Below are 18,947 nucleotides of genomic sequence, written 5' to 3'. Positions count from 1 at the left end.
GCTATTTTAAAATTTACGCGTTTCGCCAACCAACTCAAACCTGGCATCATTAGCTATGACTAATGTTTTTTGAATTTTGCAATAATAATTTGCAGTATTTTACGTCGTTGTGATGATATCATTTTTGTGATTTACGAAACGATTGAAGTCTCTATAAAAAGAAGCTAAAATCACAAGCATCTGTGCTAGTATTACACTCCGAAACATTTTCCTCGACATTTTCATTCCATTGGATTCTCGAAATAAACCATGAATAAACAGAATTTGAGAAAACACATTTTGCTCTCACGAAAATTAAAAATAGAGACATTACGTGCAAAAAATCAACGGTGTTGGATTAAAATAACTTTCTGTACTTATTTTAATACTTGTCGCATTAGTGATTAATAGGGACAGTAACCACCAAACAATCATGCTGCTTGGAATAGACCATCGAAATAAAAATAGACCGTGCGTTCTAGAAAATTGCCATTTTTTTCCAAAAAGATAAAAAACAAAGAGAATTTTTTCTTTTACTAATTTCAGATTTCTTTACAATACCCACATAATTTTTGCGACATTTATACGATTTTCAGCATTTATATACGTATGTCAATTACTGTCTTTGTTTCAGCTAGTTTTGTTTAGATTTACTTATTAATAGCAAACCGATATTTATAAGTTTATGTTGATAACTTAACTGAATTTTTAAAGTATTTTTAATTGAAAAAATGTTAATTAAGTGGGATAAAGAGCTATTCCTTAGTGAAAATATTTGAAGAAAATTTGTTTAAACTATTGAAATAAAACCTAGTTCAAAAAATATTTTGCAGTTGTATAGTTTTGAGTCTTTTGGTTTTCATATTAATCTCATGATCTCGAAATTGTTCGACCTCATTTTAATATTTATTGTGTTTTGACGATTTGTTTCAAAATAATGATGTCCTATTTTCCCCAAAACACTCTCCTGGCCCACAAAATTGCCGGCACCAGTTTGCATTACTTCAAAAATTGGTGAAAAAATTCGAATTGTTTTGCGCAAAATGACGCCGTCGAGAAAAATGCGGCAAGTAAAGCCAAAAGCGACGTCAAAACCATTGAATATGATGACTAAGAGATCTAAGTTTTGTTTGATTGGGCAATGTGGGCGTACTTTCCGCGACGCCACTGTAAATGGAACACTATAAGAACAGCTCGGTCCAAAATATACGTAGTTAACCTGCAAACCTCTGATCTTCACAGTGTTAAGGTGATAGCAGTGACCAGTTCCCACAAAAATGCCCGGACCTTCGAGACCCCTCTGGCAGGTGAGCCAAAGACCTGTGGTTTATTTTCGCAATTTTTTTTTATTCTAATGGGAGGGAAATGAAACCAGGCGATTATTTTTAGTGTTTTATTAAAAAATGAAACGTATTTGTGGTAACTAATAAATAATACTGGAAAACGAAATGAATAAATGGGGTGTGTTTCACTTAATCTACAGCGCCTGGAGTGACTCACGAGCTAAGTTTAAGTTTGTTTATTTTTGCTGGAAATATTTCAGCAGCGCATGAAAGTGTGTCGAATTTTCTAAATTTACACTAACTTAATTGATCACAAGGAAAACTTTCAATTTTCTATATCCCCGATGAAGTAATCCGCGGGGATATTGTCGAAAACTTTTCGCAAAATATCGATCATTATGTCCTCGATGGTCTTCGAAAGGATCGGATTCAAGGACTCGGCGACCGGCCTCCAGTTCGCATTGAGATACGCATTAGTTGAGTCCTCTGTAATTCATTAGCTCCAAATCGGTCTAACAAGCTGTCCAAACTCACCTAAGGCTTTAATGCCGTCGAACAGATTGTACATGTGGAGCTTCAGCCCGCCAATGCTGAATTTCACGTGGATTGCCGTGACATTGTAGAAATGGAAACCGTCCCGTTTTTCCAAAATAACGTCACTCTTGGCAACGATATCGATGTTTTCTGCAAAGAATCGCACGTTATTTGTGGCCGCTAAATAAACAATGGTGTTGGTTTTGAAATATCTCCAAAATACGCACTGGCATCGAACCAACAGTTGCCCTTCCCCCGGAGCGGGATCACCAAAATCCGGCCCAAAAGCTCGTACAGGCCGTCTATGCGCAGCCTTTCCAGGCGCAATTTCGTGAGGAAATCGTACGTAACTGGATCCACGCTGTTGTAAAGCACCTGCGTTTTGCCAAAACCCAGAACTGTGACGTTGGTTAAAGACGCGTTTACGGTCACCGGACCTCCTCCACCTTGCAGTATCTGGAAAAATGTTACCGGCGGGTTATGTAATTTTAACGCCGATATTGTGGGATTATGTCACTCGGACACGCAACTTTCGAATCGAGTTGCGCTCCGGTAAATTTTACAAAGAATTGGCACGTCTTTGCCTCTCTTTGCACTATTGAGTTCAACAGAAGGAGTCCTTATTCCTCAATTTTGACAATTTTCAATGTTTGCAAAAATGCCCAAAAGGAATAAAAACATATCTAGAAATGTGCATTTCTAATTTCACAATTTTTAACAACTTATCAGTTGGAATTAAATATTTATTTATTAAAAAAAAAATTAAAAACGAGAAACTTAAAAATTGATAAAATAATAACAATAAGGACTTTTTCATTTGTTTAATTTGTTCGATTTACGCAAAAAACAATTAAAAACATATCAAGAAATCTTGCAAAATATAATTTTGTTTTGGGTTCAAAATGTCTGACTCTGGAAATGTTGAATTATTTTTTAGCAATTTGTTATTAAAAATTTTTATTGTTTTAAGAAAATGGTAATAATTTTTCCGCTCTTTGACCACCAGAACTATAATATTTATTCATAAACTCTTCATGCTTGGTACTGTTGTTTGACATGAATAATTTTATTACGAAAACAATAATTGGTATTATCTTTTTGCATTTTAGTTTTACGTTTTTTTTATTAAAATTGGTTTCGTTTTATTTAGAACAATGAGTTTTCTAATACAAATGGCAAATATAAACAAAAGATGTTTTTCTATTTAAATTAATCCGCTGGTATTTAAATTTGTCATAAAACGTAAATATTATTGAAGCTAATTATGATAAAAAAAATTATAATTACGCAAATTGTCAACAATTGCATCAGCTAAATATTAAAATGCCGAAATGAATATTCATACCATGTTATTTTTTTAAATAAATCTGTAGAGATTAGAAAACACGCAAGAACAAGAGAATTTCGTTACGACTTATTAAGTTTTGTCCATAATCAGTCACTTATACAATGGTCATTAACTGATTAGTTGCGAAAACTAATTTTCAGAATATTTAATGAGCTTCTATTTTCTGAAACCAATTCAACAAATTTTATTTTTCGAGAGAAAGAACATTTTTAAATAGGAAAATTAAACAGTTAAATGGGAACAAACGAACCAAATTGTGACGACTTCGGGACGTAAACAAAAAATCGTAATAATTATTATCAGGGAAAAAAAAATCATTTTTGGCTGGGAACATGAAAAGGAGCCAAACTAACTAACCACCTGTTATTCTGTATGAAAAAGCGAATATCTTATTTTTGCTGCAACCGCACTTGACAATGACCTAGTCCTAAACTCTCACAAGTCAATGAATATTAAACAACAATTACTAAACATGTGCAATCGTAATGCAAATTGAATTAGTCTTTAATGTCAACGTTCAACAACATGTAAATACTGTATTGCATAAAATTAATTTTTCAGAATATTTTTAGAACGGACGCTATTACAATGTAATTTTTTATTCCCCGATTTTGAAATACTGCCAACAGAAATAATTTACACGACATGAAAACACCTTTATTTTAGGAAAATTTTTCCCGAGGAACTATGCAAGAAAGATTCATTTAATGTGGACACGTCCTTGTCTGTTTACTTAATAATAACTGACTTTAATTACTCAATTTTCTGTAATTAACTCGATGAAAAATCAATAATTCCTACCTTAATTTTTGGGACTTTGAGAGGGTCGAGTGGGTCGAGCCCGATCCTGGGCTCGCCCCTTGGAATCGCATTGAAGAGGGCTTGCACCGCGTGTGTGGAACAGTTGATGAAACCCGGTTGGTTTTTGAAACAAGTTTTCACATAATCGGCTAAAAATTTGAATGAATTTATGATTAAAAAAAAAATAATAACTTACGTTGCTCTATGACGCCGAGCGCCAGGTGCAGGAAGAGACATACAAGCAAGGAGGTTCGCAACATGTTTACTGGACTTCAGCTTAGTCTCGAGTCATATTCAGATAAACTTTCACTTGGTTTTCTGCTCTATGAGCCTTTGTTACATAACTGACTCAGTTAACACAGGTATTGCAATTTAAGTATACGGCGTTCAAGTAGAACAAGTGTGTTCCCTTTTGTACAGGGAGGATTAAGAAATGGGGAGGGGGTGACGGAAATTGATAAATATTTAATTTTCGTTCGAGACATGGTCGAGCTAATTGAGGGCTCGCTAACTTCCTTCTTCAGGCTCGATTTTGGCGCAAAAACGCCTGCTAATTAGAAGTGCATTGATGCTTAAATCAACTTTGCGATCGTAATTAAAGAGATAATTGTGAATATTGCACATTTATTAATAATTACTTATTATAAAGGCTAGTTACGAAGTATGACATTCAAGTGAGTCGTTGCTTCATAGTAAGTGGTTGAAAACCAGGTTTTGAGGGTTAAGAATGTCGTTAAATATTTTTTCATTTTTCGCGTGAAGCGTGATTCGAGTAATTTCAGTTCCTTGTTGTTACATAAATAGAAAAAAACCAATGAAAGTAATAATACCAAAAGTTCACTACTTGTTCTTCTCAAATTACGAAATTCCTTGGGAGTTAAGCAGGAAGCTTCCGGATCGACCTCTGGTTCAGTCTTTCTTCGATTATGTAACATTTTTATTTACTTTTTACAAAACTGAGGCACACACTGACCTGCTTTCTCTAAATTATGTCTCTTATCATTAGCCAGACGAAATGTTAACGACAGGATTAGAGAAAATACGAGATATTGATGGGCTCATTTGGACCCATCATCATAATGGAGAAATTTCTTTGTCCACAAAATTATCCAACGCACTTAAATTTGTATTATTTCAACATTACGTACTGTTGCAAGTATTTTAACACCAGGTCGTGTTTTCCGCATTTGTTTTGACATTTTTTGTAATTGTAGACATTGGTGAAATTAATTACACCAATTAAATGGCCCGTATTGCTTCAAATTTGAACGCGGACATAATTAGTGCGAAAGGTTCAAGTTCAAGAATTTTCCTCGTGTCACAGTGAAAGCTGCGGCTAAAATTCCATTCAGAATAGTTCGAAATATTCGCGTTCCTTTATATCACTTCTTTTTTATTTTAAGTTTTTTTCACCAAGATATAGTATAAGAATTAAAATTGTTCGGTTTTCTCATGTAAATTTGCCTCAGAATTTCAAATTTGTTTACGTTTTCCATAACCGAACAACAGTTTTTGCTAAATCGACGCGGAAATTGATCAAAATCTAGGAGGTAAAAACTAAGAGGTGTCTATCAAGTATTTGCCATCAAGATATTTAGTATAAAAATTGAAATTTTTGCTTTTCTAATGTAAAATTGTCTCAGAATTTCAGATCTGTTTACATTTTCCATCCACGTACAATAGTTTTTGAGAAATGAAACAAAATTCAGCACTTTGAGGTAAAAACTCTAAAGAGGAACTTGTCTACTGGATTTTTTTCAAACAGGATATCTAACATAATTAAAATTCGTCACTTTTCTCATGTAAATTACCTCAGAATTTTATATCTCTATACACTTTTTGAGAAATTGATCCGTTGAGGTAAAAATTTTGAATAGGTTGGTGGTCTTTTATGAATTTCTCCCACCAAGATATTTAATTGAAAAGGAAAAAAAACTGAAACACAAGACGTGATAACAATTTATTTTTACAACGTAAACGTTAGACATTAATAAAGTTTCGATCCGACAAAATCTTCATTAGGCGTCTATTTTAGTATGCAGCTGTCCGGTCTAAAAATATGAATTTGAAGCAAAAAGAGACAAAATCAAAACTAATAAAAAATTAAAACTACTTCGCCTATCCTAGAATCTTATAAAAATAATAAAAAGCCTCGAAGAAACCAGATTTACATATGACGGGTGTTTCCAAACCCGCCGTGTCCCGCCTGCGAAGCGCCCTTATTGTACCCCATTTGGAGGTTCACTTGCCCTTCGGACGCTCTCAACTGTTCCTCCGTGAACGTCCTTTCATTTTTTTCGGCCATTTTCGGCCCTAATGTGGGCCCGGTCCACTCGGGGTGCTTTTGCGTGATGCGGCCAAGGGCGAAAAGGGACAGTGCCACCTGAAGTTAATAAATTATTTAAAGTTTTCCCACTTGTTTAGTTACTTGAGAAATGTTTCGCCGTTCGAAGAGATCGGCCGTTTGGAAAATTTCTTCCTGTGGCAGGCCGTAATTTTTAGCTGCCTGTTGAAACCGCTGAATGTTTTCCATCAATTGGAAGTTGGTCCCTTTGGCTTGGATTTTTTTCACGCTGCCGGGGGCGAGTTTGTTCATTAGGTTGCAGAGAACGACTCCGTCACGGAGGATGTCCTCGAACTCGCCCTTCGGGAGGGGCTCTCCCAGCACTTGGAAGATCCAAGTGAGGACTTCGCCTTCCAACTCCTTGTTGCGTTTCTAGAAGCAAGTGGAGTGAGCATCATTTCCAAAAATACACACATTAGCGTCGGCTATTTTTACGCCAGTGTGAGTGTTTATGGAAGTTTTGACGAGATTGTGTGTTTTGGCTTTGCCAAAATTGGCACCTGCTGGGTATTTACGCTTGGGCCAGGTGTGGATTATTTTGGGATTAGCAAAAAGTGGAAAACAAAAATTGTGGTTTCGGCCAGGCTGTTACGTTGAAATATGTCTTTGTAAACTTTTGGATGGTTAGTGTAAATTATTGCGACTTACAGACATGATGGAGAGCGGTTTGATTTGAGCGTCGCGACGATACTGACTGAAGCGTCTGGTGCCAGCTGATGGGCTTTATGGGAGGCACTCGCGGGGGCGTCACGCTCACACTTGTTTTTCTAAATCATTCATTTTTGTTGTGCTTGCTTCACCACCAAAAAAGCCACTTTCAAACTTTTCGCAAAAATTAATTGAATCGTTTGAGGGAAGTGGATAATCGTGTTGTCGTCGAGGGTATTTTTAAAAGTGATTTTCTGGTTGGCAACTTTTATGGGATCACAAATTTTGCAGACGCCGGATTGAAAATGTGGTCAATATTATCGGTTTCTGGGGCTAAAAATAATCGAACGATAATTATACAATTTCGAAACGCATTCCGGTATTAGTATGCCAATGAAATCGGCATTTTTAATCTGGTTTCAGGTTGCCGGTAAACGCGACCCTGAGCAGGAAAAAGAAGCTCAAGCCTGGATCGAAGCCGTCATCGGCGAAAGATTTCCTCCAGTGCCGTACGAAATCGCACTTCGCGATGGAATCATCCTCTGCAAATTGATGAACCGCCTGTGCCCCGGAATCATCAGCAAGATCAACACTTCTGGAGGCGACTACAAGATGATGGACAATCTGAGCCAGTGAGTTAACCAACCGTGCTCATTGTAAACTTGGCGTGAAAGCCACAACAGTCGCTTTTGAATGAATTTTTTTTGCTAATTTATATCCTCCACCTGACCGCGGCCATTCATTCACAAATTGTTAGTAAATAAAAGAATACGTTGCTAAACTAGAACTTTGGGACCGCGGTATAAATAACTCCAATTTCATTTTTCAGCGAGCTTCAAACAATAAAACGCTGAATTCAATTTAAATTTGGCAGCTAATCACTGCACTTACGTCACCCGTTAACAAATTATATTTAGACTAAATTAAATTTATTGTCGTTCACTAGAATTTTGAAGTAATTGGTGTTAACGTAGTTTATAGTACGGCGATATCAGTTAAAAATAAATTTCTGTTCTGCCAGTTGAGCAACATCCGCCCACACATATCGGTGATGCAACAAAGGAAAGAAAATAGTGTTTTTCGGTTTTCAGGAAAATGAAAAATGCAAAAGAAACGAGCGTCAAATAAATATTTTGTATTTGTTCCCAACTCAAAAAAATAAAATAATATAATATAATAATAAAAATGATTTATTTTATTTTTTTAAATTCGAAAATTTGCTCTAAACGTAAGTAATAATTGAATTTTTTTTTGTTTCGGCAAAGGCAAGAAGAAATTTCAGTCATAGTTACATTTATCAGAAAACTAGTGTTCTTTTAATTAACTAATTTATTTATTTGTTTTACTTGCTTTCTTTACTTTAGAAAATTGTGGGTGTTTGGAGCTCGCTTGCATCGAGGATCCAAGAAAGCCACAGAGGAATTAAATTTTAACGTTCTGTGTAACAAGACAACAGAAAATAACGGATGTGTTTCTTCATACCTTAACTGAAACACATCACTCAACATAAAATGAATTTACTTACTAAACACAGCAACGTTTATAAAACGGTTAACGTTATGCCGTCAAGTTTAACAACTGGTTATTAGGATATCATAAATTAAACGCGGTTGTATGGACGACACACACACACGTTTGGAGGAACGTTGATAAAAAAAACAATTTTACCTACGGACGAAGTAAATTTTAACTTGTTTGTTAGCAAGAGAGTATGAGTTGGTAGAAGCACAAAGGAAAAATCGTTTATTTGTTATTTCATAAAAACATTTTATTTCGAATTTAATAATAAATGCAAACTGTGCAACGTGCAATATTTCGCGTTCAATTGGCAACAGTCGGGTACAAACTCCGGGAGTCCGGGAATAAAAGCGGTGCTTTTTCCTTCGAGTAAAAAGAATAAATTCGGCCACCGTGCCCTCTTTCTGCTCTCCTGCCATCACGAGGAAGCACAGGTATTGTCCTTGGTGCTTAAATTGTCCGTCCCACTTTAAATGGGAGCGCATTTATCTATTTCGTGGGTATTTTAAGAAAATGGCCCGTTTGGCGATAAGGAAATTTGGACCGATTGGTTACCGGCTAATTTGATCGAATTGCCCGGATTACACGATTAAATTTTACTTGCTCTACATAAATCATCCAGTATGAAATTGTGGTGACAGGGCCGCAGAAGCCACAAAAGGTCTCCCTTAGCTTTCGTTTTTCTGATCAAACCGGCCAACAGGCAACACCTTTTTAATGAAAATCGGATAACTAATTAACACAACAAAGGAATCAGTATCATCAACTAGTGCAATCAGTAAATCTAGTATTAGGGTCGCAGAAACGCGAAGAAATCGGCGTGGGGAACCCGGATTAATACGCGGTGTATAACTGGTTGCCGACATTTTTTTTAAAATTTTTTCAGGTTCCAAAAGGCGTGCGTGCGGTACGGAGTCCCTGACGTGGACCTATTCCAGAGCACGGATTTGTGGGACCAAAAGAACATTGCTGCTGTCACCATCACAATTTTTGCGATTGGACGCACGGCTTACAAACACCCCGAATGGAAGGGCCCCTGGTTGGGCCCTCGCCCCTCTGAGGAGAACAAACGCGAGTTCACAGAGCAACAATTACGGGCCGGTGAAGCCATCATAGGGCTGCAGGCCGGCACCAACAAGGGCGCCACGCAAGCAGGCCAAAACTTCGGCGCCTCCAGAAAAATTATCTTAGGGAAATAAATTTTGTATCGTAATCACCTGATTGAATGTTGTACCTTTGTAACGCAAATTAAAAGAAATAAAAGCCAGTATTTTTATTAGTCATTTATTGTGGTGTAAACTTTAACAGCAAAAATAGTACATGACTCTTCATGGCGATTTAAAATTAACACTATTTCGGAAATAAAATATTAATACTAAAAATGTTGAACTACGATGTGATGCATTAGTAAAAGGCACTTCAACTTGGATTAGTAGAGTTAGGCTGAAACTTTACCAAGTAAATACACGGATTAAACTTTTAATATAAAAGAATCGAGTTAAACCTTGCAACTACCAATCGAAAATAAAATTTGATTTAAAAACAAAATCGATTTGTACTAATTAGTGAACAAAACCGAAATAAATATTCCGTTCAAACAATAAATATCATTGCACTTGAAATAAAACAAGATTCTAAAAAATGAAAACAAAAAATCACAGTCTGGTAATGGTGTTGGCTAAACAGTACTGGTGTCGTCTGTTACTCCATTGCATAAATACACATTTGGACTTTGCCTGTGTTGTTCTATGGCCCTCCAAATGCGAAATTCCACGGCCCCTCGAAGCCCAATTCTTTGCAGTTCTTCCCTTCCAATGTTATACAACACCTCGTTTAGAGTGTAGCCTTCTGCTAAAATCTTCTTTCTTCCAAATTCATTAACTCCAAGGCCTTGCAACCAACTTGCCAGTCTTGGGTCTTCTTCAAACTCGTCTTTGAGCTGATTGTCACGTCGCGAACACAACTCTCGAACCGCTTCCGACTGACATTCGTGAAGACTTTCAATCAACTGCTTCACCTATTTGGACAAATAAATAATTAGTTGCGAAAACACAAGCTTAAAGTTCGAGGGCTGCCGTTATGCAACGAGCGTATGCGAGAACTTTAACTTCAAACGAAAATTGCCACTTACCAAAGCTTGATACTGTTTCTGTGATTCGACCAACTCCTGTTGCAACTTGGCATTTTCAGCCCGCAAATGCACCAACTGATCTCGAAAATCGAAACTTTCGGAGCTTTTGGTGGACTTGGCCGAATTTACTGTACTTGGCGAACTGTGATTGGCCAAATTTTCGCCCAATTCTGGTGATAGGACGGTGATGGCGGCTTGGACACCTGACCGCACTAAATTATCGAGGGCGAACATCCAGTGCGGTTTAATTGGGTGCAAACGGAGCACTTCGTTGACGGATTCCTACAAATAAAGCCCAACTGTTGTCTGAACTAACTGAGATAAGAGACAGTCAACACAAGTCGCAGATGTTTAATTTCTTTATCGTGTAGTTAGTTGAGTCAATAAAAATACCTGATATAAATAAATAGCAAACTGCAGTTGATTTATCGCCGTTGAATCAAAATCGAGTTCTTCCTTAAGTAGTCTGACGGCACTCTCGACTACGGTTAATGATTGCTCGGTTAAATAGTCCTTCAAACCGTCCATCAACCTGGCAAGATGTTTTTGCGTGAGAACTGTTTCTCCCATGTATTTGTCTCTGATTTTGTGCATCCACACTTCGCAGACTTTTGCACCATCTTGTGCTAATACTTTGGCAAGGGTTGTGCGTCTTTGTGAGTCTTTTTTTAACAGATAGAAACCGTCCGTTTCGGTGCTAGCATCAACTTCGGGAGACAGGAGAGTTCCCGTTGAATTTCTCCTTTCAGTATCGTCCTGACATGATTCGATTTCAAGTGACGGTGTCGATGCTAAACTAAAAATAAATTGGACGTAACGATTGGTCATTCATTACAAAAACTTTGTTTTCATGCCCGCAATTAAAATAAATAAAATAAAAGAAATAAAAAAATCGTGCATATTCTCCCGCCTTGAGGAAGCCTGATCTACTGTGTTGTATAATAGCAGGATTACCTGTTGAATGTAAGTGATGTAGGCATTTGAATCGGCGGCAGGAGAGAGCCTCTGCTTTGGGAGCTGGAAGTCAATTACAATTACCACAAGCAAAAAGCAAACTTCACGTAAATAAAACAAACACCGCTCACAAAAAATTACCATGAATATTTAAAACACCAATCATCTGTGTGAATAGTGAGAAACTCTAAAGTTAACATTTTTCACACAAATCGCGATCATGCAAAAGAAACCAACTTTTTCTCATACAAAGATTAAGTTTTTATCACCGTTTTTACCGACATCCTGTAGCTATGATTAGAAAGCATGCACAAAACTGCTCCTTTTATCAATACATACTCGGATTCCGGTGTTGTTGGCGTCTGATTTGGCGCACTGCAGCCCGGAAGTCTCGGAAGCATTTTGTCCACAGGGACAGAAACGCTGCGGTTGAATTCCGTATTTAAACGGACGCTTTTTTTCCTGTCCACTCCTGCAATAAACACACGCATGCAAGACAAATTTATTTCTAGCCAAGGGACGCAATAACAATTCCCGACCTCTAATAAGTGCGAGTGATTTTTCGATCCGGTTTAAAGCTCAAAAATTTAGTAAATCTCCACATTCGTGTTTAATTTTTGACCCAATTTGGTGTTTTTTGGGTCAGTTGATACAAATTAAATTACTCACCAATAAAAGGATCTTCCAGCAGCTGAGCCGCCGAAGCCCTCTTATCAGGGTCGGGCTCAAAGCACCTCAAAATAAAATGTTTTGCCCTATCGGACAGCTCCTCGGGCACTTGTGGATGGTCTTTATAATAACCAACTTTAAAAACAGCTGCTTGTGGCGACCCTAATTCAATAAAAGGGGGCTTTCCAGTTGCCATTTCAACCACGGTACACCCCAAGGACCATATATCAGCCGGAGCCCCGTAACCTCTCTGTCCCTTATCAATCACTTCAGGCGCCATGTATTGAAGAGTCCCTGTGAAAGTTTCCGTACTGGGGCACAGCCCCGCCAATCGCTTCGAAGTCCCAAAGTCGGAGATCTTCACAACGCCACTGTAAGTATTAACCAGGACGTTGTCGCCTTTGATATCGCGATGAACGATTTTTTGGTCATGGAGATATTTGAGTCCTTCTAATATCTGGCGTGTGTAGTACGCCATGGTGTGTTCGTTCGATTTTAACGGGCCCCATTTGAGGCGCAATAAGGCACTGAGTGATCCTCCAGGTACTTGTTCCATGAAAATTTTGAAATAATTGTCTTCGGATAACGATCCTAAATATTGTACTATGTTTCGGTGTCTTAACTGCGAATGCAAGCGAATTTCTTCGTGTAAAGGCTGGACCGCTCCGAGATTCTTTTCAGGTACTTCTTTAACGGCGATGCGCACTTGCGTGTTCAAGTCTCGCGCGGCGTACACGCACCCATAGGTGCCCTTTCCTAACAATTACAATTAAAAATATATATAAGAAAATGTTTTAAAAAAATTTTTATTTACAAAACTAGCTTCTCCACGGGCTCAGCTGTATTATAAGAAATGTTCGGCTTATTGAAACAAATATTGTAATGGATATATTGATGTAATGATGTATTACGTATGTATGCAAAATTTCAGTTAGTTCTTCACAGCAAAGCTTTTAAATAGGAAGAAAAAAGCAAAAAGTCCACATTTGATTGAAATACAAAGAAATTATCGCTAGTAATACAAAAAATATAAATTTTAAACAGTCGGAAAAAATTCAGTCAAATTTAATCTCACCTAAGACTATCCGTCGGCCTTGTTCATCCCTCTCGTATTCGTATCGTATGTCTCGTGGTGGTTCCGACTCAACTAAACCTTCCTGATGATCAGTTAATTCCAAAATCAGTTCGTAGAAACACTGCCGACAGCTTTCAGACGGGAAGAAAATTTGGAAGTCATCGGAGTTGTGATGTACGTAGAGAACGAGACAACGTTCATCACGTTTGTAAAAACTAACACTTCGTATATTATTTGCTGTGAATTCCCAGTTGTGGATTTGGGTGCAGTTATTTTTCAAACTTTTAATACACAAGTTCGTTACTTGTAAAGTTTGTGGTTCGGCATCCAGATTAACGCATACGTAACTGGGCATAGACTCTTTACTAGGTTCGAGGATAAGTGCCGGAAATCGGAAGCTATCTTTATCGGGCGGTTTCGTAGCTTCGAGAAAAAATTCCATCCAAAAATGGAAAATTTTCTCCTCTGGTGAACCTTCCTCGTCACGTTTTTTACGAAATCTATCGATCAGTTGTATGTTGCCAACTGTTGATTTTAAGTACCAGTCTGGTGGTTTTAACTTGAACATGCATTCAGCAGCTTGGAGTGCGTTTGAATAGTGTTGAAATAAAACGGATATTTCGAAAAATGTGGCCACGTCCCAATAGTCTTGTAGGGAGGATAAACTGCCTTTTTTGCCTATTAGGTTGTTGAGGACCATGCCGATACGTTGGAGCTCTTCGTTGCCGGTAATGTCGGCGCCACCTATCACCAGCAGCGTGGCCAAATTAATGCCTAAAATATTTTTTAACCTCAGACTTAAACGCTCTTGAATGAAATATTTTATTATTACAAATATGGGTAAAAAGTAAATTAAAGATTATTAAAAAAAATTAAAAAAACCCATTTTAATAAAAAATTACCTGATAATTACTTTATAATAAATTATGCTCTTACCTGCGTATTCATTTGGTTGCACTTCGAACCCCTTCCTGTACCAATAAATCGCTTCGCGTAGACTTTTCTCGTCTTTATAATCTGATTCTGTAAATTTGTCTTTATAAATTCTGCCACACAAACAAATCATGTCCGGGAAATGATTTTCTCTCTAAAAATTCGTGATTACAACACTGCTTAAGCCGTAAAAAACCTACTTTTTCTAAAGCTTCAATACAAACATTAAGTGCTTTCTCTCGATCACCGTCTTGTTTCCGCCTGTTTAAGGCAAAAGCATAAAGGTACAAAATATACGAATTTAGGTATTTCCTAGCTGCGGGAAGTGTCCTTAAATCATCAACAAGTTGAACCATGGAGTCATAGTCTTGAATATCACGAAAACAAAATAACATGTTTAAGACAACATCACCGGACAAGACATTCGGATCATCTAAACGCCTTCTAATGTTGTTTAGAGATTTCTGAAGTTCTTCACCACTTTTTTGTTCTTTTAATTTCTTCAAGTCGGCCAAGAATTTTTCTTTCATATGGGCCCTAATGCAATGAGTTTAGAACAAACTCAATTAAACCAGTAAAAAATTACTCACTTGCTTTGTATTTCAACGTCTTGCAGTGATCGTTTCAAACGCTGATTCAAAAGCTCACCGCCATCGTTTAATCGCCCGGTTGTGACACACATACCGTCCTCTGTTAGTATGTAAGAAATGCAAGGGTATTGAGTGGAGCACTTGAAAATTATTATTATTATCTTTTTTGAAAATCTCTACCTCTATTTATCATACTTTTAGGCGTTCGGTGGCTTCGGTATCAGTATCATTGTAAATTAAAATGTTATATTTCATGTTAAAGCGTTCCCTGACTCCTAGATGATATGACAGTGTAATGATTTGCGTCGGTAAGGAAAAATCAACAATGACCATATCAGCGTTGTAAAAACTGCTCACTACGTTGGTTTCCCCAAAATCTAATTTTTCAAACTGAAATTAAATTGAGAGGGATGGAATTAATCAACTGACATACGCATTGTTAAAGTATAGCATTTTTTCATATTAATGTGCATCGAAGTAGGCAGTGTAAGGAATCATTTTAAGGTGGCAATGATTAACTAAAAGTATTTATTTGGTTCAAATTTTAGTACAGTCCCAATTTATCAAGTCAGCTGCTAGATAATACTTTGAAAAGCAAAAAAAAATTTAAACGTAAAAGTACTTTCATTGACACTAGTACTTTTTTTGGTGATTTTCATATATATATATATATAGTCTGTGTCAACGCAAATTTAGCGCAGTCACTGACACGGACAATGGGTACATCGATGGGTGAATTTGGGTAAAGTACCTGGATATGGTTCAGCGTGGCGCCCACCTGGAGGCAGGCCTGGTTGACCTCTTCCAGGGCCTTCTTCCGATGGGCCAAATTCTGGGATTGGCAAATATCAATCACACAAACCACGTCCATATGGGGCCGTCCCATGATGGAACTCGCTGCTTGGAGTGTGTGCCCAGATATGTCGGAATGCGAGCCGACACTGTCTGTGACACTGCGACATTCTGCTGGAGAAAAAAGTGTTTATTTGCTGATGACTTAAGTCTGTTTTTCTAATGATTCAGGGCTGTACCTGCGTCAGGCTCGACGACTGTTGGAAGTGGAGGAGCAGGCATGGTTCAAGCACCAACATAAACTTTTCTTTCTTGTTCAAATAAACAATGTTGAATGCGGTAGATTCCCCCTTTGTGCGTTGAATTCACATATTGTAACCTTAAATGGAGCACTGTATTGTTGCGTTTCACGTTACATTCACAATCATTTCAGCTCATAAATAACAATAAATCTAAATTGCTTGCATAATTAAACGCTACACAAATATTATAAATGACATCTGTCAAAAATAGGTTTATTGCGACCTTGAAAGTGTTCTGAGTACGCCTCTGCATTCTGGATTATGCAAGGAAACATTCCGGAACATACAGTCATTTTCGGGTGATAACACAATTGTTCAAAAACTAGAGATTATGTCAGCAATTGAAAGAATAATTGTATAATTGTAATAGAAAAAACGCAAAACAAGTCATTAAAGTTGGAAAGTTAAACCATAATACTGCTACTCTTTAGACACTAGCGTATAACTGGTCACCTAGCATTAATTCAATATAAAAAAAATTCAACAGTTAATAAATACCGAAAACGGTTATAAACATGCGATTTTCAATATCTACACTTTATTGAAGTTAAAGTTAAAAAAAACTAATTAGTAGCTGTAAATTCATGTACATTATTTTGTAGATATGTTCGCAAATTCCATTTTCCAAAATAGCTTCCAGTATTTATTGTAAAAGAATTTTTTTTACTTTTACTTTTACTTTTATCACGTAATACTCAAAATTAAATTCATTAAAAAAGTCTATTTTTAAGAATAAACGTTTTCAGAGATGTTTTAATAGTTTCATTTTTTTCCCTTATTTGAAAATCCTGATTTGTTTTTTTGGGTTATCACAAATAGGATGCAGTAGTTTGTAACTTTTTAAACTGATTCAACAGTTTGAATAAAAGAAATAAAAGACTGGATGTTATATTTAAAAAATAATCATTGGTTTTCTTCAACTAGAAGTGCTTCCCAAAGTTGCGGAGAAAAAAACAGACAAAAAATTCTAGAATTGCTTTTGAAAACATATTTTTTATCTTAAAAATGCTTCAACTGGCATGTCCTTCCGCATATTCAATCGCCCTGTCTTCTTTTACTGAAAACTGATTCCGGATGCTCGTCAATAATAAACAAGAAGTAATCGCTTCAGTGATTTCTGTCGGTGTGAGAGAGGTTCACACAAGAAGTGTTAAAAAAATCTTTGGTGTTATTTTCAGTTTTCCGCCATTCAAAACAAGATTTTAATTACTATACACTCTACGAGATGTGTAAGTAATTGAAGTGATTGGCAGCTTGGAAATTTTTTTGTGCAAGGCTAGGCACTGAAGACTACTGAAACAAATTATTCATTCCCTTTGAGTACTTTTAATGAGGATCATTTGCAGTGATTTATTTTCATGGCCGTTACATTCAAGTAAACGCTGAGGTGCGTGGTAATAATAGTGCCGGCATTTAAAAAAGTTCAAGAAAATTTGCCACTTAGACAAAGGTCTAATTAACAACACTGTTTGTGTTGTTTTCCCACACGAAAAACCGCAACTACTTGTAATAATCCAACTAAAATGTCAGTTTGAACCTTTCCATCGATTGATCGAAGAATTACAAGTTTCGGAAAACTTCAAAAGTCGCTGGACATGACCTGGATAATAAGCATTACGAATCACCAAGTCAATGTCATCCCAGAAAAGAACATTTCCGCAAACTGCTCATATATCTTAAACACCCAAATTAATCATTTTGCCAAATCAGCCTGCGATAGAATTTAAACAACAGTTTCAATGTCTTTCAAAACATAATTGCACAAATGGGAATGCAAATTAAATTTGCACTGCCGGTTAATGTGGGTCATTTCCAGCATCTAATTATATTCGGATCAATGTTACGTTCTTGCGATCCTGTCACTGGCAGATCAGGATGGATAATCATCGTCCTTATGTGGGCTTCCTTCACTTCGTGTGAATTGAGAGTGGCCTCGAACTTGTCGCAACCAGAAGTATGCATTACAAGGTTTCCACATGAGTGTTCCGAAACTGGGCTACTTATTAGGTGCTCACATTGTTTTATAATTAATTCAATTATTTCAATTTTTGTAACAAGTGACGGCCAAGAATTTTAGAGAAGGCAAGGTTGGACAAGGCACAAAAATTTTGCATATTGGGTTAATTTAATTACCAGTACGCACTGATAACCAATAATTACGGTCGTAATAAAGATTTTTCTTGTAAATAATAGCCGAAATAGAATGAATCACGAGTCGCCATTACATAAGTAAAAAATTTGAGTAGAAGGTTTATGTCAGAATGTACAGGGAAAATTATTGGGACAGAACAGTACGTAATTAAAACCATAATTAACTTTATTGACAAATTAACTGTTACTCAATTGCTCCAAATCGAAAATTATGTCAAAAAATCGTAAGCGTCCGATTTTAAAGGTCGGAAACTCGTATTCACCTCAATGTGCAACTTAAAACGTTTCATCAAGCGTAAAAATGGTCGTCTGAGGTGAAAGTGTGGGAGGTTGCGGTAAACAACGTGAGACAATTAATTAAGAAACGATCCAAAACTATCAAAACACTCTTATTTTCTAACCCAAGTACACACTGGCTGAATTTTAATTACTCATTTTACGGTTATGATAATAATTTTATGCAAATATTTGAGTGAAATTAAGTTTGACCAAGGCATAAAACCACAGTTTTAATCGATTATCTAATTAAAAAACGTCTCTAACATTTCGTAACGTCAACATTGACTTCTTTATCAACTGCAGCATAATTTTCACCAAGCATTGACTTCCTTGTTAAATATACCATAAAGGTTTTGGTCAGCGACGTTAAACTTGATGCTTGCATGTATTCACGCTAATTAACAATACTAGAAACTCGATTTAAATAAACTTTACTGCGACCATAAGCATATGTCATGTCACGAAACGTAGACAAACAGCAAGCAAATAAAATAAAACAAACGGTTTCATAATCGGAAACATCTTTATTTAAAGAAAGTGGTAGAAATCGCAAGTGGTCCGCGAATATGATAATATTTACACGAAAGCATTAACGATAAAATCTACAAAATGTAAA

The 18,947-nt window shown here is 36.6% G+C and overlaps 4 protein-coding genes across 6 annotated transcripts; 1 reads left to right on the top strand and 3 right to left on the bottom strand.

Annotated features, from left to right (window-relative positions):
* The first annotated feature begins 1,127 nt into the window (after window positions 1-1,127).
* On the top strand, window positions 1,128-9,738 carry LOC661196 (muscle-specific protein 20). The gene is made up of 3 exons (XM_967372.5): window positions 1,128-1,286; window positions 7,361-7,569; window positions 9,342-9,738. Exons 1-3 carry the CDS (start codon window positions 1,257-1,259, stop codon window positions 9,652-9,654), a joined length of 552 nt encoding a protein of 183 aa, XP_972465.1. The 5' UTR covers window positions 1,128-1,256; the 3' UTR covers window positions 9,655-9,738.
* On the bottom strand, window positions 1,359-4,322 carry LOC100142109 (uncharacterized). Its single transcript, XM_001812643.4, has 5 exons — window positions 4,142-4,322; window positions 3,946-4,094; window positions 2,024-2,252; window positions 1,797-1,946; window positions 1,359-1,748 (listed from the first exon to the last, which is right to left on the bottom strand). The coding sequence occupies exons 1-5, from the start codon at window positions 4,203-4,205 to the stop codon at window positions 1,588-1,590; spliced, it is 753 nt and encodes a 250-aa protein (XP_001812695.2). The 5' UTR covers window positions 4,206-4,322; the 3' UTR covers window positions 1,359-1,587.
* On the bottom strand, window positions 5,892-7,097 carry LOC659621 (uncharacterized protein). The gene is made up of 3 exons (XM_961947.5): window positions 6,938-7,097; window positions 6,374-6,661; window positions 5,892-6,328 (listed from the first exon to the last, which is right to left on the bottom strand). The coding sequence occupies exons 1-3, from the start codon at window positions 6,941-6,943 to the stop codon at window positions 6,113-6,115; spliced, it is 510 nt and encodes a 169-aa protein (XP_967040.1). The 5' UTR covers window positions 6,944-7,097; the 3' UTR covers window positions 5,892-6,112.
* Window positions 9,726-16,268, bottom strand: Ask1 (Apoptotic signal-regulating kinase 1). Of its 3 annotated transcripts, none has more exons than XM_008203344.3 (13): window positions 15,839-16,266; window positions 15,559-15,773; window positions 15,003-15,197; window positions 14,808-14,947; window positions 14,418-14,754; window positions 14,221-14,371; window positions 13,285-14,058; window positions 12,210-12,965; window positions 11,880-12,012; window positions 11,541-11,603; window positions 10,980-11,382; window positions 10,587-10,868; window positions 9,726-10,472 (listed from the first exon to the last, which is right to left on the bottom strand). In XM_008203344.3, exons 1-13 carry the CDS (start codon window positions 15,879-15,881, stop codon window positions 10,134-10,136), a joined length of 3,831 nt encoding a protein of 1,276 aa, XP_008201566.1. In that variant the 5' UTR covers window positions 15,882-16,266; the 3' UTR covers window positions 9,726-10,133. The 3 variants fall into 3 exon arrangements, with proteins under 3 accessions (XP_008201566.1, XP_008201568.1, XP_008201569.1); XM_008203346.3 differs by having other exon boundaries at window positions 15,559-15,770; XM_008203347.3 differs by lacking the exon at window positions 11,541-11,603 and having other exon boundaries at window positions 15,839-16,268.
* Between the last annotated feature and the right edge of the window lie 2,679 nt (window positions 16,269-18,947).

This window comes from Tribolium castaneum, chromosome 4 (assembly GCF_031307605.1).
Source record: "Tribolium castaneum strain GA2 chromosome 4, icTriCast1.1, whole genome shotgun sequence".
Classification (NCBI taxonomy): Eukaryota; Metazoa; Arthropoda; class Insecta; order Coleoptera; family Tenebrionidae; genus Tribolium; species Tribolium castaneum.
The sequence above is the reverse complement of the archived record's forward strand: the minus strand, read 5'-3'. Positions and strand labels throughout refer to the sequence as shown.